The sequence below is a fragment of the Sus scrofa genome, chromosome 6 (genome assembly GCF_000003025.6).
Source record: "Sus scrofa isolate TJ Tabasco breed Duroc chromosome 6, Sscrofa11.1, whole genome shotgun sequence".
NCBI lineage: Eukaryota > Metazoa > Chordata > Mammalia > Artiodactyla > Suidae > Sus > Sus scrofa.
In genome coordinates, this window is record NC_010448.4 from 108,997,443 (window position 1) to 109,022,822 (window position 25,380).

The 25,380-nt window shown below is 40.8% G+C and overlaps 1 protein-coding gene across 7 annotated transcripts in view; it reads right to left on the bottom strand.

Moving 5' to 3' along the window:
• The window catches only part of OSBPL1A (oxysterol binding protein like 1A), a 244,221-nt gene continuing 219,128 nt past the window's right edge, over positions 288 to 25,380 (bottom strand). For 4 of the 7 annotated variants that reach the window (XM_021096189.1, XM_005665323.3, XM_021096190.1 and 1 more), the window contains 10 exons: positions 19,293 to 19,427; positions 18,183 to 18,280; positions 17,023 to 17,205; positions 10,778 to 10,885; positions 9,677 to 9,766; positions 9,313 to 9,439; positions 6,983 to 7,099; positions 6,482 to 6,605; positions 4,745 to 4,835; positions 294 to 1,522 (listed from right to left, as the gene is read on the bottom strand). In XM_021096189.1, the coding sequence (XP_020951848.1) occupies positions 1,420 to 1,522; positions 4,745 to 4,835; positions 6,482 to 6,605; positions 6,983 to 7,099; positions 9,313 to 9,439; positions 9,677 to 9,766; positions 10,778 to 10,885; positions 17,023 to 17,205; positions 18,183 to 18,280; positions 19,293 to 19,427 (1,176 nt within the window). In that variant the 3' untranslated portion in view covers positions 294 to 1,419. Of the gene's footprint in view, positions 1,523 to 4,744; positions 4,836 to 6,481; positions 6,606 to 6,982; positions 7,100 to 9,312; positions 9,440 to 9,676; positions 9,767 to 10,777; positions 10,886 to 17,022; positions 17,206 to 18,182; positions 18,281 to 19,292; positions 19,428 to 25,380 lie in introns of all 7 variants that reach the window. The other 3 variants (XM_013999263.2, XM_003356381.3, XM_003356382.4) reach the window with 1 other exon arrangement.

The window sequence follows — 25,380 nt, forward strand, 5'->3', positions numbered from 1 at the left end:
CTCCAGAAGATCTAGTCACAAATTTTCTAGCAAGGTGTTCCACTTGATAATTTCATTATTGGGCATTCAGGCTGAGTGAATACAGTAGCACCCTGCTCCCTAATACTGTATCTACCCAGAGAACACTACGTGCTAAATGCCTACTTAGCATGTGAGCCAGGGCTGAGCTCTCTGGCCTTGGGGACTTTGGCACCACAAGGACTTCTTTGTAAAGGACATGCTTGATAATTTGGGACTGTATCAAGTGCAACATCAGTATATTTGAAAGTTTAAAAGAAACCACACTGTTTTGAACATTCTAGAGCCTTTATTTAGCATCAGGTAGATTATTTCACTGTAACACTTGTTAACTTCAAGACAGCCGTTAAAATAACTTACTGGGAGCTACCTAAAGCCCCTTGGAGCAAGATCGCAGTCTGGGGGTGGGGTAGGGTGGATAAATACCATAGAGATTAATGTACCCCAATTAAAGGGGCAAAGCTACTGTACAGTAGATCTCTGTACATCTCTTAAGTACACAGGCGCCTTGCAAACTTGAAATGCACGAGACCTCCTTTTATATAGTTTGATACTTATAATACATGAGTTCAACTGAATTTCTCTTGTGGCATCTGCCACTGGAAGTTGAAGCATTTAAAAAGGTTTGTCATTATGTAATGATGACTAAAATCTATATTCCTAGGGTATTTGTGACTTGCTAGGTTTTATACATATTTTCAATTCATACGTACAATTCAAACACCTTTTAATTCTAATGTCATTAATTATAGAAAATTGTAAAAGTAAATTCAGAAGACTAAAATAAGCAAATGAAATACCTTTTCCAGTTTAGAATTTTCAAATCAGGAATATCTACTCCGAATATTCAGGCATTTTGTTTTTAGAGGTGGGAAGGGGTAAAACTGAGAGGATTAGTATGAAGAAAAGCCATCTTTTCAATGCAGTCTTTACAAAATGACATAACCTCTATATTTGAGCACATAAACATTGTACAGAATTCTAAACATTTCAAAGTTACATCTAAAACATTCAAGCATGACAGCATAAAAATATTCAAAATAACTTGATCTGGGTTACTATATAATTCCATAAAGCTAAAGTTACATTTAGGTATAAACCTTCAGTAAATATGGCCGCAGCAACCATCAAAAGCATATTCTCCAGGAAACTCCCATACCTCTATATAAAATAGTATTCCAAATAAGTATGTTTGGATAGCAAAATTACCCATTTTTCCTTAGACTTTCATCTCCAATATCACCTCATGCCCTACTTCTGTTGGGTGAAATGCAAGTTATCACCAAGAGAGAGTTTTTTTCTTTTCTTTAAAAGATCAGTAGAAACCAAGGAAGAAAAATTTAAAACATAGGGTTTAAGACTTATCTGTAGATTAGCCAAACGCACCAACTTATCTACATTTTAATAAATGTCGGGCAAATTGAAGTAGTTTCTGTCCCAGTAGCTGCCCGAGTAAAGCCAGTCCTGGGCTCCGCTGTAGGGATTAGGGCCTTGATGGAACCACCTGTTTAAAGAGAAATGACAAGATTGACTGGGGGGAACTGCCATCGCAGGGTGCCCACTGCGGCGACTCACTGAGTGAGTCAGGGATCTGAAGAGACTTTCAAGAAGGGTTTCAGAGAGGATGTATATGTAGAATACTCCTCCAAAGCATGTGGAGTGCCCAATGTGGCTCAGCTGCTTAGGAACACAGTGTCCATGAAGGTACAGGTTTGAACCGTGGTCTCATTCCGTGGCTTAAGGATCTGTGTTTCCACAAGCTCTGGCATAGGTCACAGATGTGGCTCAGATCCAGCACTGCTGTGTCCCTGGCGTGGGCCGACAGCAACAGCTCTGATTTGACCCTTAGCCTGGGAACCGCCCATAAACTGCAGGTGTGGCCATTAAAAAAAAAAAAAAAAAAAGGTGTCATGAGACCACCCAAAAGGTTTAAGGATTTTGCGCAACATTTAACAACAGTACTGAGCAGAAGTAGGAGCTTCTGTCTAGCAGAGTCATAAAAACTGAAATACTTATCTGTTCGCCTAGGCCCATTCCTTACCTTCCACTGGAAAACATTATTTTATGCAATGAGGAGTAAGGAATTAGGGTAAGGAAGTTAGATTTTCCGACATACCTACAGTAATATGAAGGTGCCTGATTCAGAGTCAATGCCCCCAATTTTTTTTTTTTTTTGCCTTTTTGCCTTTTCTAGGGCTGTTCCCGTGGCATATGGAGGTTCCCAGGCTAGGAGTCTAATCTGAGCTGTAGCTGCTGGCCTATACCACAGCCACAGCAATGCAGGATCCGAGCCACATCTGTGACCTACACCACAGCTCATGGCAATGCCAGATCCTTAGCCCACTGAGCAAGGCCAGGGATAGAACCCGAAACGTCATGGTTCCTAGTCGGATTCACTAACCACTGAGCCACGACTGGAATTCACCCCCCCAAATTTTTATCAAGTTTTTATTTAATATCTGAGAAGGTAAATAACTTGCCCAAACTAGTCACTGATATCAAACCTTAGTCATTTTTTTTTTTCTTTTTAGAGCTGCACCTATGGCATATGAAAGCTCCCGGGCTAGAGGTGGAATTGGAACTGCAGCCGCCAGACTATTCCACAGCCATAGGCACGCCGGATCTGAGTTGCCTCTGTGACCTATGCTGCAGCTTGTGGCAATGCCAGATCCTTAACCTACTGTGATGCCAAGGATTGAAATTACCTCCTCACAGAGACAATGTTGGGTCCTTAACCGGCTGAGCCACAATGGGGACTGCTTAAGTCATTTTTAAAGACCATGATTTTTCAAATATACTATGCTATGCATAATCCACCGAAACTAATCTGATCCAAATCCTCCTGGGCCTTTTATTTTCGCCATGCTAAGATGGATTCACAGGCTGCATCTAGTTTTTAACATTTTAACCTATCTTGTCAAATTCTGTAAAGAACTGCCCTAATTCTCTAGTCCTTTAAAAGACAAATCACCCATTTCCCATATTCTCAGCTTTCTTTAGGTAATGGAAATGCAAAATTACTTGCTCAAAAGGTTCAAATTTCAGAATGACTGGCCAACAAGGATCTGCTGTATAGCAATGGGAACTCTACCCAATATTCTGTGATAATTTACATGGGAAAAGAATCTGAAAAAAAAACAAAAGGATGTGTGTATAACTGAATCACCTTGTGCAGCAGAAATTATCACCTTGTAAATCAACTGTACTTCAATAAAACTTCAAAAAATGAAAAAAGTTCAAAATTCAATTTGTATAAAATTTTCTAATATAACTTTTTTAGAGTAATATTTATGAAAATAATTTCTCCTAAGTCCAGATCCTTAGCCCACTGAGCAATGTCTGGAAGCCTTGCTGCTCTCAGTGCGCCCTCCCCTCCCCCACACAAAGATGCCACTTTGTGCAGTTTTTAACATTTTAGGCAAGCATGGACCGCAGAAAAGGGGAGAGGTGGGTGGAGATGTCTTTGCTAACTTTTAATCAGTGTTTCTGTGTCTATAGCATCCGTGGGTCTCCGTCAGTACAGTAACATTCTCTAAAATATTAACTGCGTGATGCTACTAGCACTGGGGGAGGAGGTGACTTCACCAGGTTCTTCCGTCTCATCATCCACCTTCTCTTTTCTCCAAATCTTTTGTCTCTTATCAGTCCCCCCACGACCTCAGTTAATAAGGTCTGTGGGCTCCTCCAGGAAGGCAGGTCAGGATCACACTCAGCCATGTTCATAAGCAGGAACCACTATTCAAAGGCTGAAAAAACACACTGCCTGAACTCTTCAAATGAGTGAAACTGATAGGAGCAGGGAAGCCAGCACGGTTTATCTCACGAGACTGGATAGGGTTCCCTGGGCTGTACAGTAGGACCTTATTGCTTCTCTTGTCTAAATGTAAAAAAGATTTTGATGCTAGAAAAAAAGTCCAAAAACCATTAGACTGGATGAAATCTCAGGTCATTTCTTGTTTTAATAATTATCTAAAATGCAAAAGGGCTAACAAATAATATCTACTGAACTGCTTGCAAAATTATGCCCATATGGGCTCTGAAATTTATTGAACAACTTTGACTAATGGGAGACAGTAGCTTCCATTATGTAATATACAAACAGAAAATGTTTTTATTCTATTCCTATTTACAAGAGATTCTTTTACTCAATACAAGTGACTACTAATGTAATTCCTGATTCCTCAAAAAAAAAAAAAAAACTTTCAAAATTTAGAAATTTTATGGCCCAGTTTCTGTTTCTGAATGGACTCCGAGGTGTTACTTGAACAAAATGTACTTCCATGACATGTCAGACCTCTTGTGTTTGGAAGACTACGGCCTTGTCTAAATATCCTTGATACACAACATATGTACGGGTTAACAGCCATATAATTTACTCACGTACATAAAAGCCAATGGCTCTGGACCTATTTTCATGCCCAAAATCTTAATTCTAGATTTTACTTTCCCCCTTAAAGATGGGTGAGACAGGGTTTTACTGGATAGGGAGTAAAGATTGGTTAATTGATACTTACCTGCGATAACTGTGTAGGAATATTTACCCTTAATTTTCAAATAGTCCATTTTCTTTGCACACATGAAGCCCTTTCAGCTTGGAAATCACTTTTCTCAGGGCTGGGGGCAACTCACAGGGCATAGTCAGCCACGCCCTACAGCCTGCCATTGGCCATGCCCTGCAGCCCGCCACTGGCCACGCCCCACCCCGCCCCTGGAGGGCCCAGCCCACCTTGTTTTCCAGTCTTCCTCCGACTTGGACCTGTTCTTGCGGGCAGCTCTTTGTTTCTCCTCAAGTCGCTTTTTTTCTTCACTAGCTTGATCTAAAATCAGCACATCAATGAAAAACAGTCATTCTGCAATCAGAGACCACTAGGCTCAGCACTAGCACACTTTATGGAGTCAGGTATCAGCACATCTCCATTTTATCAGAATACAAACTCCACAGCCAGACATCATATTCAAAGGTGAGCACATCCCCAAGCCCGTGAAAGGCAGGTGGCACTCAAGACCCAGTCATCACCTTCTACAACCTTTGCCCTTAACAACGTCTGCATTTTCTCGGAGAATCTGCTTACTATTAGTGCCAAAAAAAATTAGGTTAAAATGCTTTGGTAGGAGTCCCCATCGTGGCTCAGTGGTTAATGAATCCGACTAGGAACCATGAGGTTGTGGGTTTGATCCCTGGCCTCACTCAGTGGGTTAAGGATCTGGCGTTGCCATGAGCTGTGGTGTATGTAGGTTGAAGACGTGGCTCGGATCTGGCGTTGCTGTGGCTCTGGAGTAGGCCAGCAGCTACAACTCTGGAGTAGGCCGGCAGCTACAGCTCTGATTAGACCCCTAGCCTGGGAACTTCCATATGCCACAGGTGCGGCCCTAGAAAAGTCAACAAAGACCAAAACAAAAAAGCTTTAGTGAAAAATTGGGTGGAAAAACTGAATACGTGCTTAGCAAGACCTCACAGAGCTCGTTCATATTCTATTCCTAAGAAACAATCTTGCAAAACACTGTTGTACCATCTCAGATAATCAAAGGGAGCATCAGTGTTTGTTAGAGCAGGCTTCTCAGCCCTGCCCTGCTGACACAATGTACCCCATGATGCTTTCTGGGGGGCTGTCCCAGGCACGTGAGCAGAACCCCAGGCCTCCACCCACTAGATACCAGGAGCAGCTCCCCAGGTGTGACATTCACAAGTCCCCAGATGTGGCCACACGTCCCCTGGGGGAAAAACTGCCCCCTTTTTGAGAACCACTGGATTAGAAGCCATTTAACACCACAAGATAAAAATGTTATAATTAACCAGGGCCAACTTCTTCTTTGAGATTCACAAGGCACTATATAAATTCTGAGATATATCAGGAAAGAACTAGTTGATAAAGATGCTATCATTTTCTAAATTCCTCTCTGACACGTAAGGCCTGCCTCTGGTCATATGCACTGTATTAAATTCTCAGGGAGGATCACTGAGGAAGTTAAATAGGAGCAACTAAAGTCTATCTCAGATTCCCAAATTTAAAACAAAGGTTACAGAATTTAAGTTGAATTTTAATTAAAAAAAAAAATCGGAGTTCCCGTCGTGGCGCAGTGGTTAACGAATCCGACTAGGAACCATGAGGTTGCGGGTTCGGTCCCTGCCCTTGCTCAGTGGGTTAACGATCCGGTGTTGCCGTGAGCTGTGGTGTAGGTTACAGACGCGGCTCGGATCCTGCGTTGCTGTGGCTCTGGCGTAGGCTGGTGGCTACAGCTCCGATTGGACCCCTAGCCTGGGAACCTCCATATGCCACGGGAGCGGCCCAAGAAATAGCAAAAAGACACACACACACACACAAAAATCTCTAGCAGAGACTTGTACCAACATAAGAAAAACCAAGTGCTAACCAACGAAAACGCTAACAGTCACCAGGAGTGAAACCAACCATCCTTCTCAAAGAAATTCATCTTCTCTGGGAACCCATCAGGCGTTAGTTACCTATTTCCCCATTTTCCATCGCTCTGATGTCAGGTCGTAGCCTGCAGTCTGTCTTCGGAATCACACTCTCCATTTCCTTGTCGACTTCATTCAAAACCATTGCAAAGCTGGTAAAATTATACATCTGAAAAGAAGAAAATGTTCAAATTTACACCAAGGCGTGATGCAAAATGCAACCCTGGAAGCATTCCTCCGTTTTGTAGTGATGACAGCTGGCCTTTCTCAGACTGCACATCTCAGGGTTTTCCCTGAAGCCAGTCAGCCTTCCTCCCAAGTGACTGTTCAGAAAGCCTCCCAGAAGCCCCACCCCAAGGCACCCTTGCTGGCCAAACGCAGGAGGGCTGGGCGGCAGGAATGCCCAGGGTCCTGGGGCTGAGAGGCAGGTAGAGGGATGACAGGAACAAGCCACCCTCCTGTCCCTCGGTTCCGCCCGGGCTGGGGCAAGGGCACGGGTCAGCGCTGAAGATACAGCGAGGCCACGGCCGGCAGGCCCAGCCTCACCTGGGCCGAGTTCGGAGGCCGCGGAGCTATTCGCCACAGGAGAACGCTTCCGGGGATAACGAACACACTCTCCGAATCCGGCATGGGCATTTCATCCGACTCCTCGGAAGTGCTCATCTGGAAGAACCAAGAGAGGGACAAAACTGAAATGCCTTAAAAAGGATACATTCACAAATGCCACGAGAAGCACCGCTTACTGCACAGTATTAGAATATATGGGGTACCGTGACTTTAATGCTCTCACATCCTCACTAGCCCAGGGCAGGGAGCCCAAAGCACAGGTCAAACGATGGAATAAGCACTGGGAGTCTCGTGAGCTCTGTGTGGTGTCTCATCTAGTGTTATCTGCACTCAAGGCACTACTGCCACCACTGTCGGCATCCTGTCTTTACTACTGTGTTTAAATTTTTTTTTTTTTTCTTTTTTCTTTTGGCCGTCCCATGACACATGGAGTTCCCGGGCCAGGGATCAGATCTAAGCTGCAGCTGTGGCAATGCTGGATCCTTAACCCACCGTGCTGGGTCAGGGATCGAACCAGGGTCCCGGGATTCCCAAGATGCCACCAATCCCATTGCACCACAGTGGGAACGCCATGTTTTAATATTTTAAAAGCTTTTTAAAAAATAAAAAATAACTTTTTTTGTATTTGAGTAATTACTGGAACATTATGAGTGCCAGAAAAGGTTAAATTCTTGGAGCAGTTAACTAAATTTATCAACAACACAAACCAAGATGGAGTTTGAAAGCCTTTGATAAAACAAGGATTTAAAAAGATGTCAGACTAAAAAGGAAACGAACACATCCTCTGGCTGGGCCGCCCCCACCCGCAGGCAGAGCTATGCCAGCGGCTCTCTGTATATTTAGTCCTTACGTAATAAGCCTATGGAGATGTATTATTGCCATAGCTTCATATATAAAGAATTTCAACCTTTGGAAGGTTAAGTCATAGTCCCAGTGTCACAGTTACCAGATCTAAGATGCCTGGCTGAAATATGTGGTTTTAAAAACAGCAGCAGGGAGGTGACACATGGATGATGACAGGCTCCTCGTGGCACCTGAACATGAGAGATCAGTGGTGGCTGACACACGCAGAGGGCGAGACTGGACATAGGTGAGCGACTGAGGGTGGCATTCTCCCTTCAAGGGGCAAGGCCCGCTTTCTACAGACTGGCAATGAGGGAGACTTTCTGGAATTGTGCCAATGCCCTAGGTGCTCCTCCCACCACCCCGTGGAAGGAGGGTGGGGGCAGTGTCTTCGCCAAATGGCTCGTGCTGGCCGGGCTGCAGCTGCTGCCCAGGAGTTTGAGTCTGAGCATCCCCTCGTCCAGCCCCGCCAGGCCCCTGCTGCCAAGAAGGATCAGGCCACCTCCAGAAGGAGGGGACAGCAGCAGCCACAAAGGGAGTGGTGAGGAGAATAGCTGTCACAGAGCTGAAGGGGGATAAGGGGACAACAAGGCCCGGGAGGAGGTGCCCTGCTCACTTAGGGGCCCCAGTAACCCGACTCATGACAAAGGTCGCCCAGACACACAGCTTCCGTTTCTGAGGGAGGGCAGGACTTCCTAATTCTGAGTGATGCTCTGAAGCCGAGCAGGCAGGGCTACCCTGCCTCCGCCCCCAGCCCCCACACCTGTCTGACGTGAGGGTGCCAGCACTGTCCCCACTTTACAGATGACAGCACTGAAGCAGGGAGGGGGCATCTGCCTGAGGCTGAAGCAGAGGAGGCAGGACTCTAAGCAGCTCCTGCTCTGAACTGAGATACCGGCCCTGGAAAGTAACCTGCCCGACACCTCCTGTCCCTACAGGTGTGGCCTCCCTCAGCTCTGGGTCCCCCAGCCTCTGGCCTCACGCGGGCAGAGCCTGTGCGGACCTAACAGACTCATCAGGGAGAAGCTCGTGAAGCGGACAGCAGCCCTCAACTGCAACGCTCTCAGCCAGTGACCTCGGATGCGGAAGAAGACAACACAGCTGCGAAAGCATGAAAACGTAGGTCCTCATGCTGCGTGAAATTTTAAATATTCACATGATCTCAACTGCTAATGCACAGCAACAGAAAGAAGGACAAGGACATGTCCTTGGTGAACTCCAACTTTCTGAAGTGACATGAATTCAAGGCCGTATGTGTAACTGCACCCCATGCCACGTAAGGTTCTATCAAATCCCTGCTACCAGGAGATGATCTGCTCATCAAGAAGGTTCAAGGAGAGAAATCACATGCATTAGCACCAAGTTCAAAGAGGTTGCAGGTGATGCACTAACATGCCACCTGCAAAGGGTTTGGTACAAATGTCAAGTCCAGGAATGCCTTCGATACCACCTTCCGGGATGTTCACCTGTTTGCTGTTCTTCTTCTCGTCGGTATTCTTCTTATCATTTTTTTTATAAGCGTCAAACGTGGCGGGGTCAACACTGTATAAACATTCTGTCCACTTCCCATAGAGGGCGCAGACCTTCTTTTTGCTGTCAAGAGAAACTGATATTTAGCCAACAATGAAATCAGTATTTTGCTGCAACTGCCTCGTATTATAAAGATGCCGACTTAGTATCAGATCAAAGAAATTGATATTTTCTTGCAGAAGAAAGTTTTTCCACTTTGCTAAAATACTTGTTGACTAAGTAATGGCAGATTTTTAATGGTGACATTTTATTTAGTGAACGACACCTATACTGTTCAACATTTAAAAGGGAAACTTTTACCTTTTATCTTGAATGTAGCCTTCGACTTTGTGCAATTCCTTACCAAAAAGGCCACATGGCTTAAAATTCAAAATACATTTGTCCCCAGTCCTATAAAGAAAAGAGTAAGCTCAGGTTACATGGAAGAAGCAGTAGAGAACAGGGACCATGCTCTCCTTTCCAGCAATACCTGCCAGGCTCCACACAGAGAACCCTCATCCACAGTCAGTACTGGACCTGCCACGTAGAAAAGGGAAGCAAGGTTCATAAAGAATAAGTGACTGGGGGAGTTCCATCATGGCACAGTGGAAAAGAATCTGACTAGTATCCATGAAGAGTGGGTTCGATCCCTGGCCTCGCTCAGTGGGCTAAGGATCCAGCGTTGCCGTGAGCTGTGGTGTAGGTCACAGACACGGCTCAGATCTGGTGTTGCTCTGGCTGTGGCACAGGCTGGAGGCTACAGCTCCAATTCGACCCCTAGCCTGGGAACCTCCATATGCTGCAGGGGCGGTCCTAAAAAGACAAAAATAAATAAATTAAAAATAACTGACTTGCTGCTATGGAATGAATGTTTTTCCCCCGAATTCATATGGGGAATCCCTAGTCCCCATGAGAGGGGATTTGAGGTCATAGGTCATAAGGGTGGAGCCCCCGTGAATGGGATCAGTGCTCTCATGAAAGGAGATGCAAGATGACCTGAGGTCAGCCATGTCTCCAAACAAGAAGATGGCCAACCTCACACCAGGAAGACAGCCTTCACCAAACATCTGATCTGCTAGCGTCCTGGCCTTGGACTTCCCAGCCTATTATGTCCCAGTCCCATGAGACATAAATCCCTACTGTTGGCGCCACCCAGTCTATGGCGCTGTTACAGCCACCTGAGCCAACTAAGACACCTGCCTAAGGTCACAAAGAAGGATCTGAACACAATTCAACTTTTATATTCCTCCTGTCATCCAGCCTCATGCGAACAACAGAAACTGAACAGAATCAGCAGTGTGTGCCGGGGAGGTGAGGGTGAAGGCTGTGGGAGCCCTGAGCTCTACTAGAACTTTTTAAAAAAGACTGCGGAATCCTCTGAGGACAACTGAAGGGACCAGTGAGGACACCACAGTGTCTTACTTGTGGTTTGTGATCTCCACGTTGCCGTACTGCTCAATCCACAGTTTACCCACAATGATATTATGTACACAGCAGGTAGGATTTGTCCATGTGTAAGCTTCGTTGTGTCTGGAAAACAAAAAGAAAACCCAGACTCAGAAAAGTACATGACACGTATTATTCTGTTTAAAAAGTGCTTTTGCTGGGAGTTCCTGTTATGGCTCCATGGTAACAAACCCAACTAGTAGTACGCATGAGGATACAGTTCGATCCCTGGCCCCAGCTGGTGGGCTGAGGATCTGGTGTTGCTGTGAGCTGTGGTCGCAGATGTGACTCGAATCCCACATTGCTGCAGCTGCAGTGCAGGCTGGCAGCTGTACCTCTGATTTGACCCCTAGCCTGGGAACCTCCATATGCCGTGGCTGCTGCCCTAAAAACAAAAAACAAACAAAAAAAAAAGTGCATTTGCCTCACATGCCATTACTCAGAATAACCAATCAGACTGCTGGAGACAACTCTAAGACTTAAAAAAACTCTCTTGGTGTTAACTCACCATAACATAGGCATCATGTTACTACTCTTACTGTTCTTAAAAGGATGCAAAAGCTTAAGAAACAAACTATACTTCAAGCAAACTCCGAATAAACTATGTGTATAATCATTTTAAGCAATCAAAAGTTTGGTAAAAACATAAAAACCAGAGGTATAAAATAAAGTTGAAGGTCAATTTAGTACTTTCCAGAGAGAATACTTGGCAGTTCAACCAAGGGGGAAAATTTATGTACATGAATAAGCTCCAGTTTTACCTGCTTTGCTTTTGAAAACATTTGTTTTACATCTTCACGCATTTATGTTTAAATTCATTTTTAATATATGAACAGTAAAATTTGCTTTTCTTGGTGTATCTAGCTCTGTGAGTTTTAGTGCATGTATACAGATCATGGTAACTACTACCACAATCAGAATACAGAACAATTCCATCACAGCCCCTCTAAATTCGCTCATGCTGCCCCTCTATAGTCAAACCCTGCCCCATCCCTAATCCCTAAACAACTCAGCTGTTCTGTTACAATAGTTTTGCCTTTTCCTGAATGACATTTAACTGAATGTCATATAACACTATGTAACCTTTTGAGATTAGCTTCTTCGGTTGTGTAATGTATTTTAAATTCGAGGTATCAGTGACTTTTTTTTTCTCATTTCTGAGTAGTATTCCACTGTATGGATGTACCATAGCTTAACCATTCACTCACTCAAGGACACCGGGTTGCTTTCAGTTTGGGGGGGTTATGAATACTACTACCATAAACAGCTGGGCACAGGTTTTTATAAAAACATAAGCTTTCGCTTCTCTAGAGTGAATGCCTACAAGTAGATTACCAAGTCATGTGGTTAACACATGGATAACTTGGTAAGAAACTGCCAAACCATTTCCCGGAATAGCTCTACCATTTTAGATTCTCACCAGCGGGCTGTTCTACATCCTTGACAGCACTTGGTATTGTCAGTTGCTAAAATTATTTTGACTTTGGACATTCTAATAGGTATACCGTGGTATATCATTATGATTTTACTTTTGTATTTCTCTAATGACTAATGCTGTTGAGTGTATTTTTGTGTGCTTCATTTGCCATCCATGTATCTCTTTCAGTGAAATAACTGTTCACATCTTTTGCCCAGTTTCTTATCGGGTTGTGTGTTTTCTAACCGCTGAGTCTTGAGAATTCTTTATATACTCTTTATATACTATACAAGTCCTTTGTTGGATAAATGATTTGCAAATAGTATTTACTCATCTACAGCCTGTCTCTTTACTCTGAAGACTGTCTTTCACAGAGCAGAAGCTTTTCGTTTTGCGTAATCCAATTACCAATTTTGTCTTTTCAAAACTGTGCTTTGGGATTGTATCTTTATGATATCACTGCCTAATCCATGGTCATAAAAATTTTTTATGTTTTCTTCCCAAAGCTTTATATAGTTCTACCTTCTATTTTAGTCTATGATCTATTTTGAGTTCATTTTTGTTTCAGATGTAAATTGAGGTTCGTTTTTTAACACAGGCATGTCCAACTGTTCCCACAAGATGTGTGGGAAGAACTCTCTTCACCGAATTGTGTTTGCACCTTTATCAATGATCAATTGGCCACATTTCTGTGGGGTCAGTTTTTCGACTCTCTTCTCTATTCCACTGAAGGATGTATCTATCCTTCTGCCAATTCCACACTGTCTTGATTCTAACACCTTTAGCATCAAGTCTTAAAATTAGGATGTGGGAGTCCATTAATTCTGTTCTTTTCAAAATTATCTTGGTTGTTCTATTTCATTTGCTTTTCCATACAAATTTTAGAGCCAACTTCTTTGTATCTATCAAAAATCATCCTGGGACTTTGCATGTGGATTATGTTAACATAGATTATTTATAGATCGGCTAGGGGAGAAATGACATCATAATTACATTTAGGATTCCAAATTCAGTGAGACATAGTATGTCTCTCCATTACATGATATTCTTTGATTACTTTCATCAGTATTTTGCGGTTTTCGGCATGTGGATCTTGTAAATATTTTATCATCTTAATTCTACTAAAGAGCCTATCCCAGTTATTATATTTGTTACTGAATTTTTCAGTACTAAAATTTCCAGAAATACTTCTCTTTCTTTATTAGAATGTCTTTCCATTCATTCTAACAATGGAACATGTTGTAACAGCTGCTTTAAAGTCTGGTACAAATGTCAATATCTGAGTCGCACTGGGGTTAGTCTGTTGATTGTTTTTTCCATTGTGAGTTATTGAAATTTCTGTTTCTTTGTAATTTGGGATTGTATTCTGGACATTTGAATATTATGAAACTTGGGTCTTTTTTTTTTTTTTTTTTTTTTTTTTTCCTTTTTCCTTTTAAGACCACACCTGCAGCACACTGAAGTTCTCAGGCCAGGGGCTGAATTGGAGACGCAATTGTTGGCCTACACCACAGCCACGGCAGGCAATGCAGGATCCGAAGTGCATGTGCAACCTACTCCATGACTTGTGGCAACATCAAAACTTTAACACACTGAACAAGGACAGGGATCAAACCTGAGTCCTCTGAGACACTATATTGGGTTCTTAACCCACTGGGCCACTACATGAACTCCTTTTTTTTTTTTTTTTTTCCTTCTTTTCCATCTGGGTCCTCTTAAAATCTTCTCATCTTTGTTTTTATTAGGTACTAAAGGTATCAACAGTGTTTCTGTTTCAGGACACAGGTCCTGACCTACTTTCCATGGCCTTTGAGACTACTACTGGTATAATTTTCAAAGTCTATGTAGTGCTAGTCAGAGCCACCTCTCAGGAGCCATTTAGGAACCTGGGCATCGGCCTACACAATTCAGATCTCAAGGCCTCCGATGTGCCACTTTGGTTATTTCAAAATAAGCAGCAGGATGAGCTTAGGAATTCAGACGTTACCTTGTGGAATGGCTTTCTTGGGCTCCCTCTCCTCTGTGCTCCCCCCACCCTCTCAGATAGTAGAGGCATCTTTCCTCTGGCCAAGGCCAGCAAGCTCTCTGCTGCACTTTGTACCTCCCAGGACAGGTCTCCCTCTGGGGCAAGGAGGTGAGAGAAAAAAAATAGAAAAAGAGTAATAGGAATTCTTACACTTCTTGAATCACAGAAGCCCCCTTATCCAATTCCTCAGGCCAATTAGGACTTTTCCTGAGTTTTACGTAAGTGTGTGATGGCCACTGCCCCCACCACCACAGAACTGTAGCTGTGGGCCTGGAACCTGCTTTGAGATAAGGCTGAATGAGAAACATAGAAAGGATTTCTCCTACTTTCTGCATCCTGCCAGGGTATCTTTCCTGGTGCTCTAACAAGAGAGGTCTTCTCCTGGGACTTTGCTGTCAGCTTCCACAATCCATTTCTGGGATCTGGGCTGCTCTGACTCTGAGCAAGGTTTGGGGAAGGGGGCGGGGGTGATAAAACCAGGAGACTCACTGCTGGTCCTCAGGTTTTTCTCTCCTTCCCTAAAGGGGCTGTGATTATTTATTTGTCAGAATCTTCAGATAGTTGCTTTATGTCTTCTGTTCAGGGTTGTTGGACAGATAGGCTGGAGTGTGTTTACTCCATCTTGATGAGAACTGCAATTGATTTTGAATTTAAAGCTACATCTTTTCTTTTCTAAAAACTCTATTCAACTTATTCAAACTGAAAAAACAAAAACTGTTTACCATTTCTCCCACAGCCCACCTCTAGCAGCCACCAGCTTGTCTGCTGTATCCATGTGCTTGGTTGTCTTTTTTTTTTTTTTTTTTTTAGTTATGTAGGAATTTATTTTTTAGGTTTCACATTTAAGAGAGATCACACAGTGTTTGTTTTTTGCTGACTTATTTCACTCAGCATGATGCCCTTGAGGTCCATTCACATTGTCACAAGTGACAGTATTTCATTCTTTTTTTCATGGCTGAATAATATTCCATTGTGGGCATATACAACACAATTTCTTTATCCATTCATCCAGTGATGGACACTTAGTTTGTTTCCATCTACTGGCTGTTGTATATGTTTACTAAAGCTTCAGTGAACACAAGAGTGCAGACACCTTTTCACGTTAGTGTTTTCTTTGGGTAAATTATCAAAAGTAAATTTGCTAAATCAAAGAGTAGCTCTATTTTTAATTTTTGGAGGAACTTCTAGGGGCCAGAACTTTCCATAGTGGTTGCACATATGTATATTCCCTCCCACAAAGTAGAAGGGTTCCCTTTTCTGCCCAACCTAACACTTGTTATTTCTTTTTTGATAACAGCCATTCTAACAGATATGAGGTGATAGCTCCATGTGGTTTGATTTGAATTTTCCTAATGATTAATGAGGTAGAGCATCTGTTATTCATATGTATTTCTTCCTCAGAAAAATGTCTATTCAGATCTTCTGCCCATTTAATTGGATTTTTTTCACTATTGAATTGTATTAGTTTTTATATATGTTGTGTATTAGCCCCTTATCAGATATATATCAATTTCAAAATATTTTCTCCCATTCAGTAGGTTGCCTTTTCATTTTGTTGATTTATTGCACAGATCCCTTTTAGTTTGATGTAGTCCTATTTGTTAATTTCTGCTCTTGTTGCTTTTGGTGTCAGATTCAAAAAATCATTACTGAGACCTTTGTCAAGAAGCCTACTGCCTAATGTTTTCTTCTATGAGTTTTATGGGTTTTAGTTCAGTCAAGTCTTTAATCCACTTTCAGTTATTTTTGTGTGTGGTGTATGAGTGGTCCAGGTTCACTCTTTTGCACGTGCCTGTCCAATTTTCCCAATGCCATTTATTAAAGTGATTTTCTTTCCTATTGTATATTCTTGCCCCATTCATTGTAAATTAATTGCTCCTACATGCATAGGTTTATTTCTGAGCTCTCTATTCTGTTCCTTTTATCTATGTGTCTGTTTTCCTGCCAATATGATACTGTTTTAATTACAATAGCTTTGTAATGTGGTGAAATTCGGGAGCATGATGCCTCTAGCTTTGTTCTTTTTGAAGAATGCTTTGACTATTTGTGGCTATACTACAGTCTTCTGTTGTTGCATACAAATTTCAGGGTTGTCTGCTCTATTTCTGTGAGAAAAAAAGTCACTGGAATTTTGACAGGGATTGCACTGAATCTGTATGTTGCTTTAGACAGTATGGACCTTGCAACAATATTAATTCTTTCAGTTCATGAGCATGAAATTAAGAAAACAAACCCATTTACAACTTCATCAAAAGGAATAAAATATCTAGGAATAAATTTAAACAAGGAGATGAAAGGCCTGTATATTGAAAACTGCAAGACAGTAATGAAAGAAATAAATGAAAAGCTATTCAATGGAAATCTTTTTTTCAACTGTAAAAGAACTTTCAATTTACCTAATGTCTAAGATGTACCACACAATTATTTCAATATTTCTCAAAGTGAATTCATTTTGAAAGATGGTTAAACATTATCAACATGATACACAGAAAGCTTTTCTTATAAGAACTGTCACACAGTGATTAACTCTATTTTATCTTAAAATTGATCTGAACAAACACCACAGTCGAACATCAAGTTTTTTACATATACCTAGACTGATTAGCAATGGCTAGCTATTGCCACATTTCTCAAATTCTTTTAAACACAAGGAGATAATTTATACTCTGTAAAAGCAGTTTTTCTCCAGCTTCTGAACAAAGAGGTCAGATCTGTGTACAAGTATATAAATGAGTAGGTGAACATGAAAAAAAGTTAAAAGACTTGATTCCAACTCACTCAAGGAGCTCCAATGTGATGGTTCCTTTGGGTTCTGCTTCTACGCTCTTCCCCCAGAACTTCAGTTTGGGATAGATTGAGCCATGAAAGATGAAATCATTGTTTAATCCCTCAGCATGAAATGCACTAATGGGTGGGTGATGGCTGACCTGCTCGGAGATGAGTCTGAAACCAAGGTCATCCCTTGAGATTAAAAAAAAAAGGAAGAAAAAAGTAATATCATAATCAACTCTTATCATGGAATGTGTGTATTATTGTCATTTCACAGTCAAAAAACAATGTTAAAGTATTAAGCAGGTCTGACAAACAATTCTTTGTTATCATCCTGATGAAAGAATAACTTAACATGAAAGACTGTACAAATGCAATCCAACTATTACATTGCAATGTTATTATAACTCTAGCCACTTGAATATATTAAACTAAAGACCCACAGTAATCTGGGTGATTTTCATGAGTTGGCAATATTAGCCATGTAAATTTGAAACTCATCATTCCATTTATATTAAGATAAAGAATCTAATGTGTTCCCTTTCAAACATCTGGGGAATAAGTGTGATCAAAACATGTGGTGGGAAGAGAAAAATTCTGAAAAATTAAAGCCAAATGAATTGCCAAATTGTGTGTAAAGAAGCAAGTTATAGCAGGTAGACAGAACTGCATTTCTAGATACATTCATAGCCTTTATGCTAACAGTGTAAATCTAAGCTAATATATTTTATATGGTTATTAAAAAACCCAGGAGTTCCCTAGTAGTTCAGTAAGAATCCAGTGCTGTCACTTGCTATGGTGTGGGTTTGATCCCTGACTTAGGAATTTCCGCATGCCGCAGGTGTGGCCAAAAAGCAAAACAAGATGAAACAAAACACCCAATCATGTCTTATGGTCTACATAAGGAGAAAGAATGTTAATTAATTCCACAAGATCAGGAATACTGAAACCCTTGTAATTACTTTTAACAATGGCTCATTTTATGTATGTTTCCATATTTTTGACATAATCTCTAAAACGATATCATAGACAAACATCAAAGCTGTTAACTTGCTCCAGTCATACAAAATGTTGGCAATGCTCATAAAATAGACATCTATAATGTGTCTATGAGTGATAAAAATCATGCAAATTCAACTATCGACCTGGAATAGAGTGAAAGATCTTACCGCACTAACTCATAAGTCTCTCCCAGAAGTGGGTTGAAAGGCTTTCCAGTGCGTTCCCACTGGGAAGCAACAGCAGATACAGCGAACGCAGCTACACACTGAGGACAGAGCATTAGGAGATGTTAAAAATAGCCTCGCCTGCTCCTCATTCTTTCGGGAACTGAAATTCTGCTGAAGACAGTAATTTACAAAATGGTTTTGAGGAGTTTAAATTGCTTTGTATTTTTAACATGGCTTAATAAGCAACTTAATAGGCAAATATGGATATTCAGAGTGAAAATTACTCTATCTCTTCCTATAGGTCATTCCCAGCTGTGCTTTTTATAACAACCCTGAGAGCCCTCCATGTTCCTCTCAAGGACTTTAAAGAACTCTCAAATCCGAAATCACTTTTCATTCCTTTAAAATTTCTAAAAAGGACAACACTTTAGGATGGGGCAATGAGAAAAAATTAAATTGGTACCAAGTCCAACATTGGCAACACTGATTTATATAAATGAAAGAACAGAAAGGCTCCATTTAGAACACTATTGCTCTGTCTGATGGAGAACAATGTATCTACTATACTCTCCTTGTGTCTAGTCCATCCGTAAACATCGCATACACATTTTCAGAAAAAAAATTAAAAAGTGTAATTCCTTGTTGTCCTGTGTTTTACCCTATAACAGTATGTGTGTCTTTCTATATACACATAAGCGTAAGTATACATATTTATGTGTGTATGTCTATGTTCATTCCTTCTTGGAAATACTCTGAGAGTCTGAAGCAAAGGTTGAATTTATCCCCCAACACAAGGCAACTTTCTAAAACAAGGACTCAGAAACAGCTCACCAACATCCAGGTTTGGTTTTGGACCACCTTCTGCTTCTCTTGTAACTGTCATTGGTCTTTCAACTATGGTGGCACTATGACTGGAGGGTGGCAGGGAAGGAACAGAGAGGACACTCCCAACACAGTGACTATGTCTCAGTAACATCTCCCAACCTCACAATGGACTTAATGTGAATTCTGTGTCTCTGTGTGTGTGTGCGTGCTGAGAGCACAGATGGGCTGCTGGCACAGAAGTCTTGTGAGACTTTAAACCTTTCCCAGTGCTTGCTTGACACATACCTGCATCCTTTCCACAGGATCGGCCAGTGAACTGGCCTTGTGGATGAGGTATGTATGCTCCATATATTCAGTGAGTCGTTGGAGGAAGCTCAAAGGTTCGTTAAATATAACGGGCATGGTGATCTTGGAGAGCTCCTATTTAACAAGAAAATGGAAACTGTGATGGTCAACATTCACGGTGAACGCATCTGCTGCTGTCTGTACAGAACACGTACCTGGTAAGGAAATAAAAGATTACCCAGTCTACTTGCAATTGACGGGTGGGCAATGAGATGATGATGATTAATAAGAAGTCTGCCTCAGATTATAATTAGGAAATGGCATACAAAGGTGATAGAGACACAAAGACCAAAAATCTTCATGGTTGGCTAAGGAGCAATCGCATATACCATTTTTGTGGATAATTTTTCAAAGAAATTTCAGACTCTTTTTGACCAACATTGAAATTTTCTGAGCATACCAATCTACTCTATGTTGTGAACTGGGGTACTAAAAGGGTGTTGCCTATTTCACAGACTAGATTTTAAATTCTGTCTGCTAGAATAACACAATCACAGTAGACTTCCAAAAATATCAATGAATGAGCAGGGGTCCTCTGATCTGAACTGCAACCTTTCAACTATGTTCACCATATCCTGCCACCCAACAGTAACACCATGAGTTCTTTAAAAAATCAATTAGGTAACAAACTTATCATGGTTTTCTCTGGAATATTCCAGCGGTCTCCCCAACCTTCCACCTACCCTTATTTACCTTTCTGGTGGGAATCAGGTCTTTCACGAAGCCTTCTGACTAGAGTCACATAGTCAGGTGACGAACCCCAAGGCACCATCCAGGTTGAATGCCACCTCTTAGCTCTGACTTCCTCCCTCTAATCATCCACTCTTGGGAGTTCTCATAGTGGCTCAGTGGTTAACAGACCTGACTAGTATCCATGAGGCTCCCTGGTCTCGCTAAGTGGGTTAAGGATCCAGCATTGCTGTGAGCTGAGGTATAGGTGGCAGACGTGGCTTGGATCTGGCGTTGCTGTGGCTGTGGTATAAACCAGCAGCTATAGTTCCGATTCAGCCCCTAGCCTGGGAATTTCCATATGCCACCTATGCAGCCCTACAAATAAAAAAGACAATAAATAAATAAATAAATCTGCTCTTACGGACCTGCACAACTAAAGTAACCCTCACAAAACTACAATTGGAATGCATTAAAAAGAATAAGCTGGGAGTTCCCTTCATGGCTCAGTGGTTAACAAACCCGACTAGGATCCATGAGGATCTGGGTTCGATCCCTGGCCTCACTCAGTGGTTTGGGGATCCCGAGCTGCTGTGGCTGAGGCGCAGGCCAGCAGCTATAGCTCCAATTTGACCCCTAGCCTGGGAACTTCCATATGCCATGGATGCGGCCCTAAAAAAATCAAAAAAAAAAAAAAAAGAAGAAGAAGAAGAAGAAAAAGAGGAAGCTCATTAACATAAAATACTGTAGAACACAGTCAGACATGCAGCAGCTCAATGTAATGAAAAGAAATGGTAGGTTTACTGCTGCCTCACTGGGAAGACAAGGAACAGGAATATGAGGAAATAAAGAAAAGAAGCCTCCAATGCATATACCCTGAGATCTCAGTAAGTGCAGAAATTCACTGTCGGGGCCAAGTCAAGAAAGTTGGGGCTACCAGGGCTTGTCTTAATTGAGATGTTTCAGACTCTCTTTCTTCTACTTAAAAATATCTTGAAGATATTTTTAAGGAGAAGACAAACAAAACAAAACTAATACTTTGCCATTGCTAATCTGTGCAGTGGTAAGAACTCAGAAATCGACTGAGTTCCACCGTAGGCTTTCTCCTTTACTAGCTGTGTGACTGGCGAAGTTAAACTCTAGCCAGCTTCCTTATCAATAACATGTCACTAATATAACAGTGTATATAATATAATCAACTACAAAGCACTGTTATAAGACTAATATTTGCAAAACACTTAGACCAGTTCTGGGAACATTAGTAAGTGCTATATGTATTTGTTAATTTTTCAGAAATCTATATACAGACATAACCATGAACTATTCAATCTTATCTTTTAAAACATGAGAAAACATGGTTTTAAAGTAAATTTCTGTAAGGGGAATTTTTGGGTCAAAGGTGTGTACTCATTTAAAATTTTTATAGTTATTATCAAGCTGAATGCCTTCCAAAAAGCCTGTATCAATTTCTACTTCTACCAAAGCTGCCCTGAAGTCAGATTTACTTTTAACATTGAAAGGAGGAGCGCTACTTCCAATCTGTACATTCAATCATGTTCACTTTCTTTCTTTCTCTATTTTTTTGTCTCTATGGCTACACCCATGGCATATGGAAAATCACCAAATCACCAAGGAAGAGAGCAAGATGAAAGGAACAAAGGAATTACAGAAGAGTCAGAAAATACTGAACAAAATAGCAATAGTGAATCCACACCTATCAGTAATTACCTTGAATGCAAATGGACTAAATCATCCAACCAAGAGACACAGGGTGGCTGAATGGATTAAAAAAATCCTAAAACCAAGACCCAACTCTGTTGACTACAAGAGATTCACTTCAGCTCTAAGGGCACACACAGATGGAAAGCGAGAGATGGAAAAAGATATACCATGCAAATGGAAACAAACAAACAAACAAAAGCAGGGGTAGTTAGACAGAAGAGACTTTAGGCCAAAGGATGTAATAAGATACAAAGACAGTCATTATGTAATGTAAAAAGGTCAATTCATCAAGATGACATAACAATTATATTTATGCACCCAACATGGATGCATAGAAAAACAAACATTAACAGATCTTAAAGGAGAAACAGCAATACAATAAAAGTAGGGGATTTCAATACTCTACTTTCAACAAGGTATATGTATCAGATAGAAAATCTTAGTAAGGAAACAATAGGCTTAAACAACACATTAAATCAAAAGACCTAAGAGACATACACAGAACATTCCATCCAATAGTAGAAAACACAATTCTTCTCAAGCATACCTGGGACATTCTACAGGATAGATTGTATATGAGACCACAAAATAAGTCAGTAAATTAAAAAAGACTGAAATCAAATCAAGGATCTTTTCTAACCACAATAGTATAAAATTAGAAATAAAGTACAAAAAGAAAACTAGGAAATTCACAAATATGTGAAAGCAAACAACAAGCTACTGAACAATCAGCAGTCCAAAGAAGAAATCAAAAGAGAAATAAAAAATAGCAAGACATGAATATGGAAATAGAGCATATAAAACTATGGGATGTAGCAAAAGTAGCTTTAAGAAAGAAAATCATAGCAATAAATGCCTACACTAAGGAACAAGATTTCAAAAAGCCTAACTTGACACATTAAGGAACTAGAAAAAGAAACTAACTTCAAAGTTAGTAGAGGGAAAAATAACAAAGATCAGAATGGAAATAAATGAAACAGAGACTAAAAATATCAAACTAAAAGCTGGTTTTTTAAAAAAGACGAAATAGACAAGAAAAAAAGAGAGAGGACTTAAGTAATATTATAAATGAAAGGAGGTATTACAACTGATGCACAAATACAAAGGATTGTAAGACTACTACAAATAAGCATCTAACAAACTACACAACCTAGAAGAAATGGATAAATTCCTAGAAATATACATACAATATGCCAAAACTGAAACATGAAGAAATAGAAAATCTGAAGGAATCAATTATAAGAAAGGAGATTAAAACACTAAATAAACACCTGTCAACAAACAAAAGTCTAAGACCATATGTCTTCATTAGTGAATTCTGCCAGGTATTTAACAAAGTATTAATATTGATCCTTCTGAAACTATTCAAAACAAACAAAAGGAAAAACAAAAGGAGGGAACACTTCCAAACTCATTTTTATAAGGTCAGCATTATCCCAATATCAAAATCAAAGAAAATTAAGGTCAATATCCCTGATGAAGAGAGACGCAAAAGTCAAGAAAATATCAGTAAGCTGAATTCAATTAATACATTCAGTAATACATTAAAATATACCATGATCAAGTGAGATTTATTCCAGGGATGCAGGATGGTTCAACACATGCAAATCAATAAATGTGATACACCATGTTTACAAAATGAAGGATAAAAATATATAATCATCTCAAAAGATGCAGAAAAAGCATTTGACAAAATTCAACATCCTTTCACGATAAAACTCTCAACAAAGTGGGTTGGGGAAATATACCTCAACATAATAAGGGCCATAGATGACAAGCCCACAGCTAACATCATTACTCGGTGGTGAAAAGCTGAAAGAAAGCTCTTTCTATAAGCTCAGAAATAAAACAAGGATTCCCATTCTCACCACTTTTTTTCAACATAGTACCGAAGTTCTAGCCAGAGTAATGACAGAAGAAAAAGAAAAGGTAACCAAATCAAGCAGGAAGAAGTAAAATCATCTCTATTTGCAGATGCCATGATATTATATTCAGAAACCAATAAAGACTCCACCAAAACACCATTAGGATCATAAATGAATTCGGTCAAGTTTCAGGGTACACAACCAACATACCAAAATCAGTTGTGTTTCAAAACAAACTATGAGAAAGCTAAATTAAGCAAACAATCTCATTTACAGAAGGATAAAATACTCAGAAATAAATTTAACCAAGAGGTCAAGAAAGATTTATACACTGAAAACTATAAGATATTAATGAAAGAAACTGCAGAAGACACAAATAAATGGAAAGATACTCTGTACTCACGGAATACAAAAATTCTTAAAACGTCCATGCTACACAAAGTGATCTAAAGACTGAATCCAATCCTTATCAAAATTCCAATAGCATTTTTCACAGAAAGAGAAAAAACAATCCTTCAATTTGTAAGGAAACACAAAAGATCATGAATAGCCAAAGCGATCTTGAGAAAGAAGAACAAAACTGGAGGCATCGAGCTCCCTGATTTCAGACTGTCTTACAAAGATATAGGAATGAAAACAGTATAGAATTGGCACTGAAATAGACACAAAGATGAATGGAACAGAGAGCCCAGAAATAAATCCATGCATTTATAGTCATTTTTTTTTTTTATGGCTACACCTGCAGCATGTGGAAGTTCCCAGGCCAGGGCTTGAATCTGAGCCACAGCTGCAGCAATACTGGATCCATGCTAGGGATCAACCTGCACATCTCTGCAGCAACCTGAGCCACAACAGTCAGATTCTTAACCCACTGTGCCACAGTGGGAACTCCAAAGGGATAGTATCTTATACTCTACTGCATTTTCATCACCTGAGGGAGAGAAGCACATTGCAGGTGCCCTGCCCCACATGCTCCTGTGTGAGCCCACAGAACTGACTCCTATTGGGCATTTATCACATCACACTATACTCTTCTAACTCTTTCACTGGAATACAAACTCCCTCAAGTCAGAACCCTCTTGTTTAATGATACACAATTGTTCACATGGAAAAATGTGTAAAAAAAAAAAAAACACGTGTCTTTTTAGACAAATGCTGGAGGACAATACCAGGAAGTTAACAGTGGGTGTCCCTAGGAGTTGGTGGTTTGTGTAATCCTGATAATCCTCTTCATGCTTTTCTGTATCTTCTAAATTTCCTAAAATGGACATGTATTGTTCTTTTAATAGGGAAAAACAAGAAAAACTATTTAAAAATCTAAAGCTTTCAGCCTGGCAAAAGAAAGGATGGGGAAGCTGGCCAGCCTGCACCACAGACCACCTTACACCATAAACACTGCCAAATAGGCTAGTCATAAAACAGACATAAGAAAAACACAGTGTACATGGCCTGATGGAAAAAGAGGAGCAAGAAAATTCACTTGGGTTATTTTAGTCCTAGGTTCCAGGGCACGGTGCTGTGCTTTAAAGAATAACTTCTGGAGTTCCCGATGTGGCTCAGTGGTTAACGAATCCGACTAGGAACCATGAGGTTGCGGGTTCGATCCCTGGCTTTGCTCAGTGGCTTAAGGATCCAGTGTTGCTGTGAGCTGTGGTGTAGGTCACAGACTCGGCTTGGATCCCACGTTGCTGTGGCTCTGGCGTAGGCCAGTGGCTACAGCTCCAATTAGACCCCTAGCCTGGGAACCTCCATATACCGTGGGAGCAGTCCTA